The 17,174-nt window shown below is 42.2% G+C and overlaps 1 protein-coding gene across 1 annotated transcript in view; it reads left to right on the plus strand.

The window, feature by feature from the left end:
- The window catches only part of LOC137645725 (putative autophagy-related protein 11), a 507,493-nt gene that overhangs the window by 191,548 nt on the left and 298,771 nt on the right, over positions 1-17,174 (plus strand). The window contains exon 3 of the mRNA XM_068378611.1: positions 2,232-2,353. Within this exon, the coding sequence (XP_068234712.1) occupies positions 2,232-2,353 (122 nt within the window). The remainder of the gene's footprint in view (positions 1-2,231; positions 2,354-17,174) is intronic.

Consider the following 17,174-nt stretch of genomic DNA (forward strand, 5'->3'; position numbering starts at 1 on the left):
GTGTCCCGATAATCAAAGGATTCATGAGGGTTTTGAGGGAATGCTTCAACCTCATCATGTTATGTTGTCCCAACAATAGACTGCGAAAGGATACACAGAGTATGTTAGAAATACTTGTACTACTGTATTGTTATATACTGTAGTTTTCCAACCACTGTATTGTTATATACTGTAGTTTTACTGGCTACTGTATTGTTGTATACTGTAGTTTTACCGTTACACTGCCGCGGTTAGGCTAGTGCCTGGCGGGTACTAAGTGATAGAGAGAGAGAAAGAATGGAAAGGAGGTTTTCCTATTATTATGGTTTTGCACAATAAATGGAAGTGTAGGAGGGCTACTGCCGCCTACTGTCTCCTTGCCAGAATGAGAATTGTAATGGAAGGGGAGGAATGCATCTGATTCTAGCTTCCATCCAGCCACAACTTTTGCTGCTGGATGTACTGCTGGTTGCAAGGTCTGTGGATGGCAGTCCAAGAGAGGACTGAAGAATTCTCAACAGTATATTGGGTTTCCGACCGGCAGCCGTCAGGGCCGGCTCAATCTTCCCCCCGGGGCATTCAGTTTTGGTGAAGGAAGGAAGTTGGCCGAGGCGGTAACCTAACCGCCGCTGGTATGGTCCCGGCCGGCAACTTAGTCAATCCAGCAAGCTGGGATGATTGTAGAATACCGGCCAAAAGAATGTTTTGACGGCTAGGCCGACACTTAAGGAGGGAGTGAAAAGGGTCTTATAGTTTGCAGGGGAGAAAGGCGGCTGCAGGCATGCCGCCTACTTTCGGCTATAAACTAAGGAAGCATGGCTTCCTGTGCCAATGCTGTCATGGTCGGCAGAGGAATAAGAATTCCCCTGTCGGCAACATTGTTGGCTATAAGGCATATCTTATAGTCTACAAGGGAGAAAGGTGGCAGCAGGTATGCCGCCTACTTTTGGTTGTAAACTAAGGAAGCATAGCTTCCCATGCTGACAACGTCGTGGGCAGTAGAGGAATCACGATTCCCCTGTCGGCGACATTTTTGGCTACCAGACAATACACCCTGAGTTACCGTCATACTTCGAAGCCGGGGTACTCGGCGGCAAAGAATATCGACGGTAAAACTATCTAAAACAAGCCGGAGTTAACTACTCGTTGGTGATGACGAAAGATAGGGTTGCTGCTTGGGATGGCGCCGCTCAGGGGGAGGAAGGGTTTATCCTCTTTTCTCTAAAAGAGAAACGTATCGAATTATACCAATAAATTCTAGGGGATATATATCCCCACCCAAATTAATAGGAATGATTCAAGAGGTTAAACAATGGGATTTACATTACTAATGTATACAAAACGGGTTAGGCATACGAAAGTAACATTATATATTAGAAGAGGAAATATATATATGCAATCTTCACTAGTATAATTTTGCCTAACTAGATAAAAAGTTTCTTTATAGCTAAATACCGGAAGCGTCTGACTACTAACTAAATAATTGCATTTATGACCTGCAACAGCACACTTAAATTATGCCAATTCAACTGTGAGAAGGGAGCTATAAATTATACACAGGAAAGATTAAATACTCAATTTTCCAGAGGATGAAGATGCAGGAGATTGCATGATAATATTCCAATAAACAATAACAACACCAAGAGAATCATGGGAACGCATTTTGCTTAAATGCTACAGTTCAAAGGAATGATGGGCCGTAGCAGTACAGGGAGGGGTCCACCGGGTACCTTGATAACGGCTCCCCTTTCATTCGCCACTCCTCCCCCTCAAAGAGTTAAATTTATTCGGAGTGAAGATTGCTATGTGTCGTATCAAAAAATAAGTCCCCTGATTTTATGAGATATTCTTAAAGATATATTAAGGATGCTCGCGCCAGGAGATAGAATTCTGGAGACCTACGGTTAATTCTCTGGAAGTATCACTGTAGCAAATATCCCTTACAATGCTACCTAAAGGAACCTTCCATCAGGAAGACATGGCCGAGTCGAAAAATGACATGTACTGTATTATAATGTAATTGATCGTAAGATATTTTATACTATTTATTACTTTTCATATAGATTTTTTTCTTTCTTCACTGAGCTATATTTCCCTGTTAGAGGTCTTGGACATAAAACATTCTGCTCTTCCAAATAGGTTATAGCTTAGCTAATAATAATAATAATCGTAGATGAGAGATATTCCTAATCGTTCCTGTTTGTTTTGGATTCTTTTTTTCTATCACATTTTTCATTTTATTTTTTTTACAGGAGTTACGTATATTACTTAATGATATAACCACCTCCTATGAAGAGTCAAAGATGATTGGGTTGACTGAAGAAATAAAATGTAATGAGCATAAAATGAAAGATGGGCAGCTTATCAAAATTGGGTAAGTTTTTAATATTGTCCGTTAATTGGTATTTGTTCCTACACAAATACAAACCTGAGTCTTTTGATTTCAGCTTGGTTTGAACTTCATTTGTTAAAATTTGTAACAAAGTGTCCGTAGTTAATAGTGGGTGGCGTGGAAAATCCCCCACCCCACCCCACCCAGTACACTGAATAACTAGGGTGGCATGGAAACCCCCCCCCCATCCAGTACAGTACACTGAATAATCACTTTGTTTTTAGCTGCTGAAGATTACAAACATACTCCTGGCATCATCAACTGGCTGTTTTAATTTTTTGCTTTGCTTCTATTTTATGGCTAACAGTTAGTTGTTTTTGAGGGAATTTAGGGAGATGAAAGATTTTGAAGTTTTCCTGATAAATGTATCTGATTGAGAGTTTCTGTGTAACCTTCCAATGTTCACTCTTTTTTTTTTTCCTGTTGATAGTATTTCTGTTGCAGTTTATTGTCTTGTCAGTGTGTTGTAGGGATGACAAAAGCATTGTAAATTATGAATGAAACATCGTTGCACATTATTGGTAGAAGGGGAACTTCAAGTTATTCTTTCTCTTAACACCACACAGTGGATCCATGCATTTGTCAGACTTTAAGCACACTGCTGATTGGAAGAAAAAAAAGGTAGCCACCCTATTTGTGCCCATTTTAGACAGTAGTTCCTTTAAGACTTATCAATAGGAATTTCATATAAGTGAATCTTAGTGTTTCTCCCCACATGGGAGAAACATCATTCCCCAATCCTTCACTGAGGACGAAGAAAGGGATAGTGAGATTATGCGTTACTTTGCACCCATTGCTGTGCTACTATGTGTTTGCATTCTTCTAAGGGAATGCCACCTCATCTGTTTGTGATCATGCATTCCTATGGGAGCGTCATGTCATCTAGTTGTGATCACTCACTCCTATGGAAGAACTAGGTTATCTGTTCGTGCACCCATTAGAACGCTAGCAGCTCTACTGCTAGCGTCTGATCTCCAGATCAAGAATGTTCTACTGTTCGCACGTTTCGTTCTAGGAAGCTACACTCATCTAATGACAGTTCACATTTGCCTTTTAGTAAGGCAAGCAGCTTGATAATTCATAAGTTTACTAGAAGATTTCAGAAGGCCAGAGAATGCTAACGCAGAACATTCCTCTCCTAAAGGTACATATAGGTATGCGATACAAGTGCTTACAGTACACACCGACCACCTGTGGTCTCTCATAAGAACAAGCGCACACACTACCAGCAGGAGTAAAGGTCTCCCCCGTCTCTTCCTGTCCTACACGACTACCCTCTAGTTTTCAGGAGAGTGATGGAAGAGATACTTACCAAATTCTATCCTTCGGGTGCAAACACTGAGACACGCTATTTATCAGCAGAGTGCTACTGGTACATTTGAGGGAAAGACAATGTCTAAATAGGTCTGATCAACATATCTATGTGTCTCCAATGATCTCTTGAGTGTGTGAGGGCAGTATATACTGAGATCATACCTAACACTTAAGTGATTCATACTAAGACCGTACCCAGCGCTGAAAGGTTCGGGATACACACTTGTTGCTAGCACTTGCCCTCTTGTAAGATGGAGCTTTTGTTTTCTCGATGGGGATAAAAGGTCCCTCACCAACCTAAGCGAGTTGTATACAAAGCACATTCTGAGAAGTTATGTACCAAAAATACTTTTGGTTATGAGGTTCATGTATTCACCACACTTGCTCTACACTACGCAATTGAACGCTTCACATATCTACTTTAGTGACTATTGGGTCTCACAACTTTTGGCGTCTGCCTCATCCTTGCTGTTCCGTTACATGATACAATGGAAGATAAACCTAGGACCATTCTCATCGCATGTATAGACTACGAGATCTTACATGGTCAAGCCTGATATTTAATCGTTTCTTGCCCTTATGGGTTTCAACTTTGGGGAATGTTCCAGTTGTGTTTACCCCTTGCAAGGCAGGCTGTCTTATGCGTGGTCTCCACGATTGTGGTTCCCCATGGCATTTGCTGTGCTCCGCGATAGTGAAATTTACGATGTAACCACAGTCATCTGCTATTAGAAACTCTACAGTCGCCTACCGCAATTGGAAATTCTATGATTGCCTACTGCAATTGGAAACACTATGATTGCCTACTGCAATTGATAACTCTACAATTATTTACAGTACTGCTTACTGGAGCTCAACATTTGTGTACAGTAATTGGGAACCATACGATTTCTTTCCGAGGCCAGGAATCTTGCAATTGTGTAGTCTATAGCAATCTTGAAACTTAGGATCTGTTACAGAGATTGGGAATAACGATTGGGATTTACATTCGTGCGTAGAAATTCATTACTTTTGAGACACCAGAGAACTAGATTGGTTGTCCCTATTGCCTGTTCTTCCACAGTTTTCTGCTATAGAAAAGGAAGAAGGAATCACTTGAGCACACGACCAATCTGGCGTAGTCGCTAGGCCATTCCCTCTGCATGGTCTTATGGGGAGAGCAGTGCTGTACCAAAACCCAACCCCCAGGAAGGATTTTTGGTACGGAGTATGGGAGCTCTTGCTTCCACTACTGTCTCATTTGAGACCAAGTACAAATGCTGCTGGTTGGGATGTTTGCAGAAGTTCACGTCCCTTTCCTGCCCCACAATGTTTCCGAGACACTTTGGTGACACAATTGCCAGAACATCCAATTCTCTGATACTGATCCTCGATCTACAGTCAGACCTCTTATTTCAAGAGGGTTAGGTAACCCAGACAGGTGTGAAAAGTGAAAATTCAAGAGTGCCTGTTGCCCTTGCGTCAAATATCCTAACCTAAAAAGTGACTGTCCCTTGCCTATCAGTCGGTACCTGAGCCGCTGATTAACACATTAAGTACTGCTTGATATTTTTATTTGGTTTCTACCAGTTTATAATCAAATGTACAGTGTAAAGTACATGTGCACATATTTGCACAAGGTACTGGGGACGGTAAGGCTACAGTACAGTATTGTACTCATCATCATCATCTCCTCCTACGTTTATTGATGCAAATGTCCTCGGTTAGATTTTGCCAGTCATCTCTATCTTGACCCTTTAATTTAATACTTCTCCATTCATCATGTACTACTTCGTACTTCATAGTCCTCAGCCATGTAGGCCTGGGTCTTCCAACTCTTCTTTTGCCTTGTGGAGCCCAGCTGAATGTTTGGTGAAATAATCTCTTTTGGGGAGTGTGAAGAGCATGCCCAAACCATCTCCATCTACCCCTCATCATGATCTCATCCACATACAGCACTCTAGTAATCTCTTATAATTTCATTTCTAATTCTGTCCTGCCATTCAACTCTGAATATCCTTCCGAGGGCTTTGTTCTCAAATCTACAAAATTATTTTCTGGTAAGCGAGCATTGCAAATCCTGTGGTGTTCTGCTAACAACAACAGCATTATCACCATACTCTAGGTCTGCTAAATTCCTATCACCAATTCAGTCCAATCTTTCTCCACCATCTCTGACTGTTCTACGCATTACAAAATCCACGAGGAGGCTAAACAACACAGGTGACAACACATTCCCTTGGAGTACTCTGCTGTTCGCTGGAATTTCATTTGATAAGACTCCATTAACATGAACTTTGCGCTTGCTATGTTCATGAACAGACTTAATCAAATTTTCAATATTTAACTTAGCCGGTGATTGTATAGCTGCAACTCTGTTGCTCGACAGACAACTCTACGGAAAAAACTCGCCAGCGATCGCTACACAGGTTGCGGGTGTGCCCAACAGCGCCATCTGTCGACCAGATACCCAGCTCTCAATGTAAACAAAGACTCAATTTTCTCTCTGTCGAGGTGTCGACAAGACGTACTTTACTCGCTGTTGCTAAACTGGAGTTTTTCACATCTATTTGGTGAAATACTATATTCTAGTTTTGAGCTTTCGCTATGCAGGTGTTTTATCTTCATCTTAAATCTTGAACTCGTTTTGGATAGATTTGATTATGGTGACAAAGAGAGTATGGTCTTTCTTTCACTTTTAAATGGCCGACCCTTCCCTTAGACGGAAGTGTGTTTAGGCTTTTAGTATTATCTTATCACGTTATATCTCTCCGCCTTTATTAGGCCTCTTCGATTAACTTTCCATTTATTATAAACATGTAAAAATAAATTTTAATGTTTTGTTTATATACGACCTTTCCTGAGAGTAGGCGGTCCTAACTTGGAAACCGAAGTTAATCAACGTTGAGTCCTTTATATCGTAATTAGCTTTTAAAGAGCTAAGGATTTAAAACTTTTTAAATGTAATATTTTATGAAAGAATTTCTTTGATAGTCTTCGTACTGTTTTCAAAGATGAACTAACGTTTAGTTTATTTATGCTACGCAGTTGTTGACGTTCAGGACGTTCAACATGCGCTCTATCGTTACGATAGAGAGAGAGTGTATCACGGTTTCACTTTGCAGTAAGAGTAAATCGATTCTGACGTTTTGTTCATTCTTTCTTAGCTTAAATGTTTTAAATTCTAATTTAAAGGAACTTTTTATTTGAAAAACCTTTCAGTTTTTTCCTTTAGTCAAATAACATGTTTTTTTGACGAAATATAATTGGGCTCTTCTCTTAGGTGCGAAATCAAGAGAGAAAGAGAGAGAGAGATAGAGACGGAGGGAGAGAGAGGAGAGAAAACGTTCCGTTCAAGCGGGTAACGTTGTTCTCGTGTTACTCGCGTCCCTAGTCGCTCTACGGGGAGGAAGGATAAAACGTTTTTAGGTTTTTATTCTCGTCCCCAGGCTATGTGCGGTGAGAGATTGAAAACGTAGTTTATATGAACTAGTGTTTAGTCTCTTTCCCAGCCACTGATTTTTTTTATCTTAAAATATGTTTTCTGTTTTTTGCTGGTTTCAATGAGCTTATGTTTTCTGTTTTTTGCTGGTTTCAATGAGCTTGCATTATACGACTGATTTCGCAATTACTACCTTTTAATGAAGGGTAGAATTGCATGTTTCAGGTAGAAATCAGTAAAAGTTTCGATTTCAGTGAAATAAGTGCAAAACAGAAAATCGAAGTGATAAAGTGATATGCGCAAAGTGTTACAGTGTTGCGTCCGAGGGTTCGTCTGTTCGTGCCTGTCGTTCACCTAGTCCGGGACCTCTTGCATGCTCCCAAGCCCAGGGGAGAAGTAATGTCAAACGACTTATGGGTTCGAGAGGCCTTGATCAACGAACAGACGTTTTCCCTCTATGGTATCGGGTGTATCTTACCAAGATCTCCCCTACCATAAGACGAGAGAGACATTGTTTCTCCTCGTCATCCGAAGGCTTTTCGCATAAGAAACCTGTCACAAGGTTTCGAAGCCCTTCAGCGAAAGTCAGTCCTTTCAGGACAGGTCCAGCATCCTGGTTACAACCATTAGGACAGCTCTGACCCTATGCAGTCATCGGATAACTGCTCGCCGCCTAACAAAAGCGTAACACAGACTCCGAGAGTCTTTTTTTGTTGGCAAAGTGTTGCGGTCACAGACGTTACCCTCGTCTCTTACCACAACCATTTCCGTTGATCCTTAATGGGTTGTATGGCAAGACATGCAGTATATGCTTGCCTCCCTTATGGAAGACTATTCTGCCGATTAGTCCGTTGAGTCTAGCCGTTTATCTCATTGATATCCTGGCTTTCAGCCAACCTAACGTTCCCTTGTGCTTACTATTGACGTTGGCGTAGCTTAGTCACGTTAGTCAGGTTGTGTAGAACCACACTCGATGCGGTCTCGTGTGGTTTTTCAGCCGCATTTTGACGTTAGGCCACTTGCTGATGCTCCTGTTGACGTTCAAGACGTTCACTAACAATCGGAGTTGACTTGTTTTGACGCTGTGCGTCAACCTCCGCATTCTAGAGTTGTTTTGACTGCTCAGTCTAGGCAGTCAAAGCAGTCTCGAGTGGACGCTGTGCGTCCTCACGCACCTGTTGTGGTTGACAGTTCACAGACTGTCAAGCAGTTACATGACGTTGGTTTTGGTCCGCTACTAATGCACCAGCGAGTGTGGACTCTGCTTGTAAAACATTGCCACCACGGTAGGTCTCTCCCTTGCTTGAGACTCAGCTTTTATCGGACAAGGTTCCTGTAGATGAGGAAGTTGCTGTTCCCCCTCCTACTGATATTCCCTTGAGGACTCTGTCAGATGGAGAGGAGCCTAAAGCTGCTTAGCCCCCTATGGACTTTAATTAAATCATGATGATTTTTTTTAAGGATCTTTGTCCGGATCTTTTTGTAACTGCTGCTCCTCGTTCGCCTAAACGTCAGAGCTTACACTAGGCCTAGCTACTTCGAAGCCGTTGTTTTTAAGCTAGTGCTCTCTCGCTCTTCTAGAGAGCTTTACGTTGGCTATGCGACTGGTTTTCCACCAGGAGGAGTTTGGGGAATACAGCCTTTGCTTTCCCTTCTTTTAAACTGGTTTATAGAGCGAGAGTCTGATATGACACGAGAGAAGTTCTCGGCTTGGGAGTTCATGCCTCTGCCCAGATAGACTTCTCAATTCTCGTAGACTCTCCCTGGCGCCTGGCCAGGAGACGCTCCAAGTTTACAGGTCAACTTCACAGCTGTTTTCGAGCCTTTGAAGTTTTGCTGTACAATTATGTCATGCATAACAAGGCTTTCAGGGACGGTAAGCGGTACCGCCTCAGTCGCTAACCCCGTCTGTTGCCGCACCTGCTCCCGTAGACCCTAAATGGGCTTTGCTGCAAGACATGCAGTCCAAGCTTGCGTCCTTGATAGAGGACTTTAATGCGGAGAAGGTTGCTACCGAACCTTCTGGCCAACAACCTTCCAACCGGTCGGTTGTGCGCCCTGTTGACGCTGAGGTAACCTACTCGCGTCTGCCAGTTGAGGTGGTTCCTCCACCGATGCAGTGTGGGTTGCCAGCCGCACGTTGACGTTCAGGACGTTCAACAACCAGCAGAGGTGACTTGTTTTGACGCAGTGCGTCAACCTCAGCAACCCGGTAGGGTGTTGACTGCACAACCCAGACGGTCTAGACAGTCTCGGGTTGACGCTGTGCTTCCTCGCGCACCCATGGTTGTTGACAGTTCACAGACTGTGCAGCAGTTCCATGATGTTGCGTCCGGCTCCGTCACGCATGCACCAGTGCGACCGGACTCAGCGAGCCAGACGTTGCCCACTCCGTTGCCGTTTCCTCATCAGTTTTCGGATGAGGAACCCTCTGATGAGGACGTTGCTGAACAACAAGACGATCAGCCCCCAGAATAGATCAAGCCCTGCTATCCATCCAGAAGATGCTGAAGAAGGAACGCTGCTCAGTCAGGCTGTGGATGAGTCTGGTAGGGATGCTGTCATCCGTGGAACAATTTGTGTCACTAGGAAGACTACACCTCCGTCCTCTTCAATACCATCTAGCTTTTCACTGGAAAAAGGACAAGACGCTAGAAGCGGTCTCGATCCCGGTTTCCGAAAAGATAAAGTCTTGTCTGACTTGGTGGAAGGACAATATTAACCTAAGAGAGGGTCTTCCCCTGGCTGTTCAGACTCCCAACCACGTTCTCTTCTCGGACGCATCAGACGTGGGCTGGGGCGCGACACTAGACGGTCGGGAATGCTCAGGACTGTGGAACTCGAGTCAGAGGAGCATGCATATCAACTGCAAGGAGCTGTTGGCAGTACATCTGGCCTTGAAAAGCTTCAAGTCTCTCCTTCGAGGCAAAGTGGTGGAAGTTAACTCGGACATCACCACGGCCTTGGCGTACATCTCCAAACAAGGAGGTACCTACTCACTGACGTTGTACGAGATCGCAAGGGACCTGCTCATCTGGTCAAAAGGTCAAGACATCTCCCTAGTAACGAGGTTCATCCAAGGCGACTTGAACGTCATAGCAGATTGTCTCAGTCGGAAAGGGCAAGTAATTCCAACCGAATGGACCCTCCACAAGGATGTGTGCAAGAGACTTTGGGCCACTTGGGGTAAAACCATCCATAGATCTCTTTGCAACCTCGCTGTCCAAGAGGCTTCCAATCTATTGCTCTCCAGTCCCGGACCCAGCAGCAATACATATAGATGCTTTCCTCCTAGATTGGTCACATCTGGATCTCTACGCATTCCCACCGTTCAAGATTGTCAACAAGGTACTGCAGAAGTTCGCCTCTCACGAAGGGACAAGGTTGACGTTAGTTGCTTCCCTCTGGCCCGCGAGAGAATTGTTCACCGAGATACTTCGATGGTTAGTAGACGTTCCCAGTAGTCTTCCTCTAACGGTAGACCTTCTACGTCAGCCACACGTAAAGAAGGTACTCCAAAGCCTCCACGCTCTTCGTCTGACTGCCTTCAGACTATCGAAAGACTCTCGAGAGCTAGAGGCTTTTCGAAGGAAGCAGCCAGTGCGATTGCTAGAGCAAGGAGAGCGTTTTCCATTAGAGTCTACCAATCGAAGTGGGAGGTCTTCCGAGACTGGTGCAAGTCAGTTTCTGTATCCTCGACCAGTACCTCTGTAGCTCAAATAGCTGTTTTTCTCTTATACCTGAGAAAAGGACGATCCCTTTCAGCTCCCACTATCAAGGGCTACAGAAGCATGTTGGCATCGGTCTTCCGGCATAGAGGCTTAGATCTTTCCAAACATAAAGATCTGCAAGACCTACTTAAATCTTTTGAGACCACCAAGGAGCGTCGTTTGGCTACCCCTTGATGGAATTTAGACGTGGTACTAAGATTCTTCATGTCAGACAGGTTGGAGCCGTTACAATCAGCCTCCCTGAAAGATCTCACTCTTAAGACACTTTTCCTGGTATGCTTAGCCTCGGCTAAAAGAGTCAGTGAGATTCATGCCTTCAGCAAGAACATCGGATTTTCATCAGAAAAAGCCACTTGTTCGCTACAACTTGGTTTTCCAGCCAAAAATGAGCTGCCTTCTCGGCCTTGGCCTAAATCTTTCGATATCCCCAGCTTATCGGAGATCATAGGCAATGAACTAGAAAGAGTCTTATGCCCTGTTAGAGCTCTTAAGTTCTATTTAAAGCGTACTAAACCTTTACAAGGCCAATCTGAAGCTTTATGGTGTTCAGTTAAGAAACCATCCTTGCCTATGTCAAAGAATGCTTGGTCAGACTTTACCAGATTGTTAATACGAGAAGCTCATTCACATCTGAGTGAGGAAGACCGAACTTTGCTTAAGGTGAAGACGCACGAAGTTAGAGCTGTAACAACTTCCGTGGCCTTTAAGCAAAACATATCTCTGCAAAGTATAATGGACGCAACCTATTGGAGAAGCAAGTCAGTGTTCGCGTCATTTTACTTGAAAGATGTCCAGTCTCTTTACAAGAACTGCTACACACTGGGACCATTCGTAGCAGCGAGTGCAGTAGTGGGTGAGGGCTCAACCACTACAATTCCCTAATTCCTTATCCTTTTAATCTGTCTCTTGAAATGTTGTTTTTTTATGGGTTGTCCGGAAGGCTAAGAAGCCTTTCGCATCCTGGTTGATTTGGCGGGTGGTCAAAGTCATTTCTTGAGAGCACCTAGATTAGGGGTTTGATGAGGTCCTGTTGTATGGGTTGCAACCCTTGATACTTCAGATCCTAGGGGTCGATCAGCATCCTAAGAGGATCGCGAGGCTCCGTAAGGAAGACGTACTTAAAAGGCAGAGTAATTGTTCAAGTCGACTTCCTTACCAGGTACCTATTTATTTTGTTTTTGTTATTTTGATAACTTCTAAAATGAAATAAAAAACTCTTAGCTCATAAAAGTGTAAACATATATTACTGGTCTCTACCCACCATCCTGGTGTGAATCAGCTATATAATCACCGGCTAAGTTAAATATTGAAAAATGTTATTTTGATTATAAAATAAATTTTTGAATATACTTACCCGGTGATTATAAATTAAATGACCCTCCCTTCCTCCCCAATAGAGACGCAGTGGGACGAGGAGAAAATTGAGTCTTTGTTTACATTGAGAGCTGGGTATCTGGTCGACAGATGGCGCTGTTGGGCACACCCGCAACCTGTGTAGTGATCGCTGGCGAGTTTTTTCCGTAGAGTTGTCCGTCGAGCAACAGAGTTGCAGCTATATAATCACCGGGTAAGTATATTCAAAAATTTATTTTATAATCAAAATAACATTTTTACATATTTAAGAGGGTTTCAAGAATAACGCAGGACAATCCACAAAATTGGTCTGTGCACACTATCAAAGGCTTTTTCATAGTCCACAAATGCCTTCAAAAGTGGATTTCTGTAACCTGCGCAGATCTGTACAACATGTCCCAAAATGAAAATTTGGTCAGTGCAACTTCTACCTTTTCTAAATCCTGATTTTTCATCTTTCAGCTTTTCATCAATCTATCTCTCCAGTCTCTTTAGAATAAGCATATGTATAGATTCATAACTGACGTAATTGTTATGCCCCTGTAATTATTGCAATCAGTCAGGTCTTTTTTTTTCCCTTTTTCACCAACACTAACTCCCATTCATCAGGTTTTGCCTCTTCATGCCACATTCTACAAAATAATCTTGTAAGTATTCTTGGAGTCACCTTCATTTTCAGCCAGTATCATCTCGGCATTTATTCCATCATGTCCAGGGGCTTTCCATCTCTTTAGTGTTTTGAGGATAGCTTCGACTTCAAACACACTGAATTCATTCATGGGCACATCAAGGTGTTCATCAGCTTCAGGTATATCAATCAAATTATTCCTTTCATATCTTCTATTCATGACCTCACTAAAGTGTTCCATTCAACATTGCCTTTCTTTAACTTCTGGTTTTATAAAAAATCTATCTCTTTTTGATGGGTATATGCTTCTTCTTCTTTTCCCTAGTCAGGATTTCATTATTAATTCCATGAGCAATTCTTATACCATAGCCAGTTCCTGAATTCATAGCTTTGTCAGCCTCATCTGGTTCACTGTCTAAATATTCTTTCCAGTCATTCCTGGCTTTTCTTTTGATATTATCAATACTGAAATACTTAGCATGCTCTACCTTGCAATTTTCATTACTTCCTCGAAAACATTCAATTTATTTCTGACTGTCTCCTAAGACAACTGAGAGCAAAGCTCACCTACTTTTTCACAGAGCGGATCCTGACAGCTCACCCGCAGGTCACGATCCAAAGAAAATTCCAACACAGGGGCTTTGGTAGACTCCGCTCATACACTGGGTGGAGATCAACCAGATCTTTTACAGACACTATACGAAGCAAGTACATGAAATAAAACATGTTGTGGTGGCGGCGGGTAGTGTTATAAAACCCGTCTAGCGCTACGATGAATAGTGAACTGCTTTGGTACTTTCCAGTGCATTAGGTGCATGGGTACATTTACCATCGAGTGCAAATCACAATGATGATTAACACACTGTTTCATATAGGTGCATATCTGACCGATAACACCAGTGCCAAGTGAACGTTACGTCACGGTGTTCATGCATTTCCAAAATCTGAACAAATCAGTCAGATTTGGTTTCATATCTCCATTGAGTGGCATCATTTCGATGAAATTACATATTTTTTCGACAAGAGAAAATATGGACCCTGATGTGTTTTCAATGCTGGATCAGATTCTTACCTGATTGTATCTACATTTGATAATCTAGTTGCAAGGTAAAATACTAAATGTATTTGCGTCTTATTGCTGCTATCTCAGTTACAGACGAATAAAGCATACTAGAGTTTTAATTAAACCCTAGAAAGGCCCAACTTGAAATCAGAGTACAGATTTCCAAGGTATGAGAAGGGTAATCTCTTAAGTATTACCCTCCGTCCCTATGGAGATACAAACTTTGAATCCTTATAGTCGAAGTTGATACTTTCCCTGCAGGGGGCAGGAAGCCCTAAGCTAATTCCAAGCTTAGTGGATATGACAGACAACGGTAATGTCATATATAAAGGTCTATGAGACCATATAAGGAACTCATTCAAAGTAAAGGCACTTATACAAACCCACAGATACAGTACTTTCAAGTTAATTCTCTGGTAAGCTTCCATCAGGACGACATGGCCGAGCCCCGAAAACGGATTTTAAGATAGAGGAAAATCTATTTTTGGGTGAGATAGCCCGGATGTCCTGATGACCCACCCTTCTTTCTTAAAATGACCCCACCCGAAACTACTCTATCTGCGCCTATTCCTGCTTAAATGCAACTAGGAATAATAGGCCGTAGGAGTACGGTGAGGGGGTCCACCGGGTACCTTGATAACCGCTCCCCTTACGTTCACCACTCTTCCCCCCTCCAAGAGTTAAATCTATTCGTGGTGAAGATTGCCATGTGTCGTATTGAAAAATACGTCCCCTGATTTCATGCGATATCCTTAAAGATATATTAAGAATACTCGCGCCAGGAGATAGAATTCTGGAGACCTACGGTTAATTCTCTGGGAGTATCACTGCAGCAAATATCCCCTAGAAAGCTACCTAAAGGAACCTTCCTTTGGGACGACATGGCTATCTCACCCAAAAATAGATTTTTCACTTTGCTCAAAATCCGTTATCGTCGTCGTCATCGGCGCCCACTCGTGTCCGAGTATTGGGTTCTGTCGTTAGCCATCAGCCTCCTATCAGAAGAAGGGTGGAGGAAACGACAGAATGCCAGTAGCTGGGTATATTGTTTTGGGTGGTCGTGGCTTTGCAACTGCCACGCACACACACTTGGCCAACATCGTTTTCACCGTGGCTCAAGACATACGAGACAGGCGGCTTCTCCGATGTTGGTTGCATCGGGCTGCCGGGTTCTTGTTATGTCAAGGCCCGCCTTGTTGCCTGCCCGATAGGCCTTTCCCTCTTCCGCCGGCGCTGGGAAGCTCCGCCGTTGGGGTCTTGTTTGGTTTGGTTTGGTTTGATTTTGGAGTTTTCCTTCTCCTAGCCTTTGCCTATCTTAAATAAAGGAGAAGGCCTATAGGGGTCCAGTCTTGATCTGGTCTCTCAGAACTGACCTTAGCGGTATGGTTGAGCCTGCCAGGGTGGATAAACTACCCCACCGCCATTGCCCAGCCCATCATTGAGACACTCAAGCCCCTCTACTGTAGCAAAGTGCTGGACCATCAGAGGGAAAAAAAAAATCTGTTTTATATATATATATATATATATATATATATATATATATATATATATATATATATATATATATATATATATATATATATATATATACAGTAGGGTCCCGAATTATACGTGTTCGAATTATACGATTCCCCTTTTATGCGATCGCTATTTTTCAAAAATAAATTTTCTGTATCTGCGAAGCTGTTCCAAGTCTGCTAGTCAAGGACTACAAAACGTATCAAATATATTGTCTTTTTAAGCCTGTTGGTAGCCCTAAATACGGTGATTTATAATAAATGTTACAAAACAATATTAACATTTCATCTTATTAACATAATTTCATAATAAAAAGCCTATTTAAGGATAAAATTCCATATCAACAATGAAATCAACTGTTTACTGTGCGAGTCCAGCTGACAAAATATAAACAGAATTGTGGTTACGTTCTCAGCAATCTTTATGATTCTCCAACCTTTCGATAATTTTAATGGTAGTGTTAATGATGGTATATTAAAGCATTATTTTTGTTTAGTACAGTATATATAAAAGCTTTATTTTTCCCTTCGGGCATTCAAGGTTTTCACGAGTAGACTGGGTTTGTTTATCGGCAGTGAATAGCCTAAACTTTGGTAACGAGTCGGCAATATTTTGTCATATTTTAAACAGTATACATTTGATTTGCACAGATTGGTTTTTGTAGAGTAGACGGTAAAATAAAAATTCTCTCTCTCTCTCTCTCTCTCTCTCTCTCTCTCTCTCTCTCTCTCTCTCTCTCTCTCTCTCTCTCTCTCTCTCTCTCTCCCCTTAAGAAATAAAACCTTAGTTCACGTGGGGCAACTTGAGTCTAAGAATGAAATTAACATGGATATTGTTAGTTGTGGCGATAAATTCCTCGCTTCAGGAGGTTCGCGAAACAAAAACACGACATTAGATTACAACAGCTGATTCTCTCTCTCTCTCTCTCTCTCTCTCTCTCTCTCTCTCTCTCTCTCTCTCTCTCGTGTTATACAATACAGTAATTATAAATAGATGAAGAAACCAAAATCGGTTTCCTTAAAGTGTTAATTAATACAAAACGAAAAAATTATACCGTGTATACATCCATTTCAATCATAGCTTAAAATACGGTATCCGATTTCGTCAGCAAACCACTATTTTTCAATATTAAACTTACCCGGTGATCATGTAGCTGTCAGCTCTGCTGCCCGACAGAAAAACCTAAGGACGAAATACGCCAGCGATCGCTATACAGGTGGGGGTGTACATCAACAGCGCCATCTGTCGAGCAGGTACTCAAGTACTTCATGTCAACACAGAACCAATTTTCTCTCTGTCGTGCCACTGGCAAGACCTACTAAATACGCTGTTACTAACTGGATTTGTTTTCACAACTATTTGGTGAAGTACACTATTCTAGTTTTGAGCTTTCGTTATGCAGGGGTTTTATCTTCATCTCAAAACTTGAACTCGTTTTGGATAGATTTAATTATGGTGACAAAGAGAGTATGGACTCTCTTTCACTTTTAAATGGCCGACCCTTCCCTTAGAAGGAAGTGTGTTTAGGTTTTTTGTAATTTTGCTTAACACGTTATGGATCCACATATTTTATATCTCTCCGCCTTTATTAGGCCTCTTCGATTAACTTTCCATTTAATATAAACATATAAAATAAATTTTTATGTTTTGTTTATATGCGACCTTTCCTTTTAGTAGGCGGTCCGAAATTGGAACCGAAGTTAATCAACGTTGAGCCCGTTAGCCTTTAAAGAATTTTAAACTTTTTAAATTTAATGTTTTATGAAAGAATCTGT

Source organism: Palaemon carinicauda, chromosome 8, assembly GCF_036898095.1.
Source record: "Palaemon carinicauda isolate YSFRI2023 chromosome 8, ASM3689809v2, whole genome shotgun sequence".
NCBI classification, from domain to species: domain Eukaryota; kingdom Metazoa; phylum Arthropoda; class Malacostraca; order Decapoda; family Palaemonidae; genus Palaemon; species Palaemon carinicauda.